This window comes from Rhinopithecus bieti, unplaced genomic scaffold (assembly GCF_001698545.2).
Source record: "Rhinopithecus bieti isolate Rb0 unplaced genomic scaffold, ASM169854v2 scaffold_67299, whole genome shotgun sequence".
Lineage (NCBI taxonomy): Eukaryota > Metazoa > Chordata > Mammalia > Primates > Cercopithecidae > Rhinopithecus > Rhinopithecus bieti.
The window spans coordinates 33,410-40,183 of record NW_016825224.1 but is presented as its reverse complement, the minus strand read 5'-3'; the positions used below and the strand labels follow the sequence as shown (position 1 = coordinate 40,183).

General features: G+C 45.0%; 1 protein-coding gene across 1 annotated transcript in view; it reads left to right on the top strand.

Annotated features, from left to right (window-relative positions):
- Positions 1 to 2,604: 2,604 nt before the first annotated feature.
- The window catches only part of FAM199X (family with sequence similarity 199, X-linked), a 22,296-nt gene continuing 18,126 nt past the window's right edge, over positions 2,605 to 6,774 (top strand). The window contains exon 1 of the mRNA XM_017862947.1: positions 2,605 to 3,148. Coding sequence (XP_017718436.1) covers positions 2,952 to 3,148 — 197 coding nt within the window. The 5' untranslated portion in view covers positions 2,605 to 2,951. The remainder of the gene's footprint in view (positions 3,149 to 6,774) is intronic.

The window sequence follows — 6,774 nt, the reverse complement described above, 5'->3', positions numbered from 1 at the left end:
CTGGGACTACAGGCGCCCGCCACCTCAACCGGCTAGTTTTTTGTATTTTTTAGTAAAGACAGGGTTTCACCGTGTTAACCAGGATGGTCTCGATCTCCTGACCTCGTGATCCGCCCGTCTCGGCCTCCCAAAGTGCTGGGATTACAGGCTTGAGCCACTGCGCCCGGCCTATAATATTTCTTAAATGTAAACAAAAACTAAATATAAACTCTGCATGTTCATAAAGCTCTTGTACAAATGTAACACCAAAGGAAATTTACAAATTGTGCACAAACTTTTTTACAAAGTCAGTGTAATGTGGTATATATGATGAAACAAAACTGCCCTAGAAACGTGAACGTACTACTGACTGGCAAGCATATGCTCTTGGCCTTCAGAATGCTTGTAAGTACATCTTGGGGTTGACTCCACTTTCCCATCACTTTCTTCTTTTCAGACTACTGCAACCTTTCATTTGTATAGGAAGATGCCAAGTATGAGGTTCACCTCATTTGTCTTCTCACTAGATCATGACAATTAAAGTAGTATTACCTTATGCTAATTCATTGTGAAAATAAACTCAAATACATGTCCTAATCATGTGGCAGCAGTTAGTTATGTGGTCATACAGATATTTCAGAATATGCTTAAAATCAAACACAATAGTAAAACACATACTTGTAGAAACCTCACATACTCTATCATTAGACTCCAGTTTAAAAAACACCCACCTCTTATAGTATGTGTAAAAGGTATATATATTTAAATTAGACCGCCAGGCGCAGTGGCTCCACCTGTAATCCCAGCACTTTAGGAGGCTGAGGCGGGTGGATCACTTGAGGTCAGGAGTTTGAGACCAGGCTGGCAAACATGGCAAAACCCCATCTTTACTAAAAATACAAAAATTAGCCAGGTGTCGTGGCACATACCTATAATCCCAGTTACTCAGGAGGCTGAGGCAGGAGAATGGCTTGAACCTGGGAGGTGGAGGTTGCAGTTAGCCAAGATCGCCCCAATGCACTCCAGTCTGAGCGACAGAGCAAGACTCCGTCTCAAAAAATATATAAAATAAAATAAAATAAATTACACTATTTCGTTAGCTTCTTATTAACAGCTCTTATTAACAGTACTTATTAACCTGAGTACCTACATTGTCATGCAGCACTTGACTCTTGTTTCATTTGGCTAATCAAGTCTCTTGTTTGTGGGGACGAAGCCATGGCCCAATCAGCCTCATTGGCCTCAGACCCCTGTTGATTGGTGCATTAGGGACCATAGAACAAACCGTCTTCAGCCTCAGTTCCACAAGTTTAAATTGGTCAGCCTCATTAGATATTAATGAATGATTCAATTTTGAAAGCCACATACACAATGCAACATACCTTCTTGCAATCTCAATGAAAGAAAGCAGGCATGCTCAACAGTCAAACAAGTAACTGAAGCAAGATAATGTATACATTTTAAAGGCACGTTGGAAAAGCGGAGCTGTTTTCACTATAAGTTGCATTGGTAGGGCAAGGCACAGAGTTTAATACCGAATGGGGCTTGTTTTAGTGACAACCCCCACTTCTCCTGCCCTCTTTCTCTTCTTCCTCCTGCCTTCTTTCATCTTTCCCCTCCTTTCCAACTATTTTAGTTCTATGCTTTCCTGAAGGATCAATGTAGTTTTTTCATAAATACAGTTAATGCAAAAAATTGCTTTTATTGAAAAATTATGCTTATATGAAAATGTGCTTCCTTTTATAAAATAGTATTAGGTAGTTTTAAAGATTGTCTTCTTTGGGCAAAGTAATAAATTAGCAATCTTGGAGTTTCCTCTGAATATATTTTTTTTAATTTTACGCATCCAAGAACAGGAACCACTTGTCCAGAATACGGAGAAGAGAGATGAGATAAAGAGCAAAGTACAGTATATGACACCTAACAAGTTGATTCAAGTTGAACAAGTTAAGCTCCGTAATATATTTTCTACGGGAGAGAGGGGGCAAATTAGCAGCAGTGCCTAAGTCTCCTTTGAGAGTCAGGGAAGGCTTCACAGAGGAGATAACGTTTGAGCTGGAGTTTGAAGGATTAGCAGGGGAGAAATGGCAGGGCATTCCAAGCAGAGTACCTACGAGCAAAAGGCGCAAAGCACAAAAGAGTACAACGTGTCCAGCAGCTCTGAGTAGACGAGTGGCTGCAGCGTAGGGTTCTTGGAGTTAGGTGATCAAGGGTGACGAAGGGACTATTTTTTCCTGTTTGGAATATTTCTCCTACAGCTCATTGCACGGTGCTGGGCACACATTGCAGGAGCTCAATAAATACTTGTTGAATTGGGACAGGGTGATCGAATGCGCTGGGAACCAGGGCATCTGGATGCTTTCTCACGCACCCGCAGTGTGACCTTGGCCAAGTCCCTTTTCTGGGACTGCGGTTCCTGCTTAGTAATCAAGTGCGAGTGAGAAAGCGGAGGAGGAGGTTGGCCAGAGGCGCCGAGCCCTTCTAGCGGCCTGAATCCCTGATTCGATGAGTAGAGGGCGGGGCGGGCCTCTCGGGGCCGCGGCAGGCGGAGGTTCAGTTCCTCCTCCGGTCCAGCAGGGGGCACGGGGAGTGGCTTCCCGCCGCCCTTCCCCTCCTGGCGGGCGCCGGGCAGACTGCTGCAGTCACTAGCAGCGAGCGCAGTGGGCGGGGCGGGCCTGGCCGGGCCGGGCGGCGGCGCTGCGCTGACGGGCTGAGTCGGGCGGCGGCGGCAGCTGCAGAAGCCACCTAGGCGCTAACTGGGTGGCCGGTGGGCTGCTGTGGCCTCGAGCAGCCTCTTCGCGCTGCCCCGCACCCCGCAAGCAGCAGCGGGCCGCGACGCCCAGCCTGACAGTGAGCTGCGGCGGGCACACCCCGGAGCGGCGGCGACTGCGGACAGGTTAGAGTGGGGGCAGGGGCGGGCGCGGGAGCAGCCCAGGGCCAGAGAGGGAGCCCGAGCCAGGCAATCTCCAACCATGTCCGACGAGGCCTCGGCCATCACTTCCTACGAGAAGTTTCTAACCCCCGAGGAACCCTTCCCACTCCTGGGACCTCCTCGCGGGGTGGGCACCTGCCCCAGCGAGGAGCCGGGCTGCCTGGACATCAGCGACTTCGGCTGCCAGCTGTCCTCCTGCCATCGCACCGACCCGCTCCACCGCTTCCACACCAACAGGTACGAACTGCACCTGAGGGCAGGGGTGGATTTTCCACCTCTGGTCGCCCCCCTGCTCCTAGTCCTTCGTCCCGGGCTGCGCTTCAGTCGCACCCTCCCCCACCTGCCTTTGACCAGCACTCATTCCCGGGCTCCTTCCCTGCCCCCCCTCCCTATTTTCACCCCTGCCCTCAGATTTTCCTTTCGACCGGCGTTTTACTCTCTTTTCCTCATTCATATTCTGGCTATAGCGACTCCTCCCTTCCCTATCTTCTCCCTCCCTCGCTTCCCTTCCCTCCCCCCATCTGTACCCTACGAATCCCAAACCCCACCCTTGATTTTAGATACGCCCCTGTTTCCATCCATCTGCAAAAGTTTAACCCCTTCCATTTCCGGCACGCTGTAGAGGAATTTGGATGACTCAAGATCAATCCATAGATCTTTTGAAAAGTGACGTTGAAAGGTGGCACGTTTAAAGCTAGAAGCTTAATTTTCCCTATTTTTAACCTGTCTCACAGTCCTGTTCCCCCCCGCTGCCACCACCCCTACCCCATTTTTTTTTTTTTTTAGTTGAGCGCTGGGAAACTAGTCGATTATTTCTTTTTTTTTTTTTTGCCCCCTCCTTTATTAACTGTTTGCCTTAGCGCTTTAGGCTCTGCCAAACTGGGTAAGCTTAAATCTGGAAGATTCCTTCATATGACATATCCCTTGGTTTGCTTCCCCTTTGAAGGGACAGAGTAAGGCTTAGGATGGACTGACTTACACAAATTTGTTCAGAGGGTGTATTTCCTCCTAACTGATTTCAGTAGAAGGTAGTGTTCTGGAGACTTCTCTCATGCAAGCATTTACATGTTAGATCAAATCTTGGGGGCGAGGGGGTTTGAAGACGTTCTAGATATAGCCTCAACTTTTAATATAGGTGGATATTTGAGATACGTATACAAAGGACTGGGGGTGTGTGTGGATAAGGCTCTAGGAGAGGGGTTCAGCTATGGAAAATACTGGAGATAAATTAAGAAATTTAGTTCTGACTTCTGATTCAAATTTATGATGTGAGTTTGATCAAATTCTTTCATATTTTAATGTCTTTAGCATATTTCTCCCCTCCCTTCCCTTAAATCAGTCTGTAGATTGAATGAGCTTCTACCAGGTACAAGGAATGTGTAAAAGATGTTTCTTACATAAATCAAAGTTATAGTCTATGGGAACAAGGTGTTATAGTTAATCAGAATATCAGTATAACACATCTCAAAAGGAAGTGGCAGTAAATTTATTATGAGTACTCTAAATCGTCATTGCAAAAAATGAAGAAACAGGCCCAGAAGGAAAAGATTGAGTTCAAGGTCGTAAAACCTAGTCAAGCAAATCCAAGACTATTCCTTTGAAGCCAATGATTAAACCTGGAACAGAACTAATCGATCCCGTGTTACAAATAGAACTTATGGTTTCCTGGACCAACTCACAGAACCCTATTTAACCCCTGATGTCACTGTAATGTGAATGTAACGTATTCATGAAATCAAGTGTGCTTAGGGTTATTTATGTTGGAAAATAATATAAAAGAATACCTTTGTACATATTTGGCATTTAAGTTTTGCAGCCTTGGAGCAAGTCACATACCCAGGAAAGTTAAATGATTTCAGAATGATCCTGCTGGATGATGAGGGCAAGGGAGTGAGGGCAGAGACTGTGGGTAAGTACTGCCAAAACTGGGTGGAGGTGATGGGGAGTGAAGTTATGAGAATAATATGTTTCTTACAACTTGTTCTGTTCCTCCTCCTCCTCCCTGTTTTCTCCCTGTGTTTTCTTCCCCTTAAAGACTGTGGTGAGGTCAGGACTTTTTTTCAATGGGGCAGTGAGGAGGGGAGAAGGAGGTTCTTTGCAAGCCCCAGTTTTCCAAGGCAAGCATTTTCCTAGTTACTGCCTGCTTTTTTTTTTTTTTTTTTTCAATGTCCCTCTCCTACCCTACTTTTCACAAGGCTTGGCATGGTGGCAGGGGTTCTAATGCTCTGTATCCTTTTCAGCAGAGAGTAGGGGAAGCAAAATTAGCAATAGTCACAGCACATGATGTTTCTGCCCTAGGCTACCTTGCCTTTTAAATCTGTCATCCTTCTGGAATGTTTTGCCTTCTTACCCCTCCTCAAGATGGTGCTTGAGAGGACCATAGGCTTCCAGCCATTTCTTTTCAGGAAGAAGCACACAGCTAAATCATATATTGGGCAAAGTTTAGGGAGTTCTTTTATTTTGGAGTTGTATGTGTCACTTTTTCCCTTCCCATCACATCATTTGCCAATTCAGGCAACACCCAAAAATCAGATTTCAAATAGTTGTGTGCTGAAATTCTGCCCTGGGTTTAGTCATTGTAAAACAAATTTCATTGGAAGTAGGAAGCTTGTTAATTGGTAGATATTTGACTTAACCTTTAGTTTGCTTCCTTCTTGGTACCTGATAAGAAAAATGCGGAGATTTAAAAAATAATGCCCTTGATAAGGACCTTATGATTATGACAGTTTTGTGCCTACTCATTTACTGGATTCTGGGCTATATTTGCAATTTTCATTAACAAAGACAGTCACAGCACTGAGGTTGAATGGATGCAATATTCAGATTTTTTTTTTTTTTTTTAAGACAGAGTCTCACTCTGTCACCCAGGCTGGAGTGCAGTTGCACAATCTTGGCTTAGGGCAACCTCTGCCTCCTGGGTTCAAGCGATTCTCCTGCCTCAGCCTCCCAAGTAGCTGGGACTGTAGGCATGTACCACTATGCCTGGCTAATTTTTGTATTTTTAGTAGGGACAGGGTTTCACCATGTTGGCCAGGCTGATCTTGAACTCCAAACCTCAGGTGGTCCACCCACGTCGGCCTCCCAAAGTGCTGGGATTACAGGTGTGAGCCACCGCGCCCGGCCCAATATTCAGATTAAAGTCATTTGTGACGTAGGTTAGTATGTCACTGGTCTAGGTTCAGTAGAAAATACATTACGTGGACACAGCCAGTTTCCTAATCATTCATACCTTAAGACCTACATGGATTGGTCTAGAATTTTAGGAAAATAGAATAAATTTCAGTAAGCCAAAAAAGTGAATGAATTTTTAAAAAATGTGAAATGTCAGTGTGGAACATATGTAGTGTTTAAGACATTTTCTTTCGTTTGGGGGGCAGTGATTTTCTGATGTAAATGGGGGCTTTCTCTTAGCACTTCCAAACTGTCACATAAATCAGTTACTCAGTTATGTGATTTTAGAGCTCCATTTTCAATCACCATTAACCAGAAAAACCTAAAGACTATTGTGTGCCTTTGGTAACACCCATAGTTTTCCTATCTAGATACAGAATTAGAGGTGCAGAAGAGCTGTGGGTTGCAGGTGGGAGAACCATGTTGGAGGAATTTGGTTTGGGGACTTGCTGAGACAAGTCGAAAATGGGGGTTAGGATTTGGAGAAATATCCAGGCTAGAAATACAGATTTGGGAGTAATCAGTAGAAATCCGTGACGTGATAGAAGTGGAGCTACAGGTTACAAAGGTTGAGAAAGTGGAAGCTTTTCAATAAATTTAGCAGGGAAGGAAAGGAGAAGGGGAGATGTTGTGAGAATTTGAAAGGGAAGTAAAGGTTTCTTTTTTCTTTTTTTTTTTTTTTAACCTCGTTT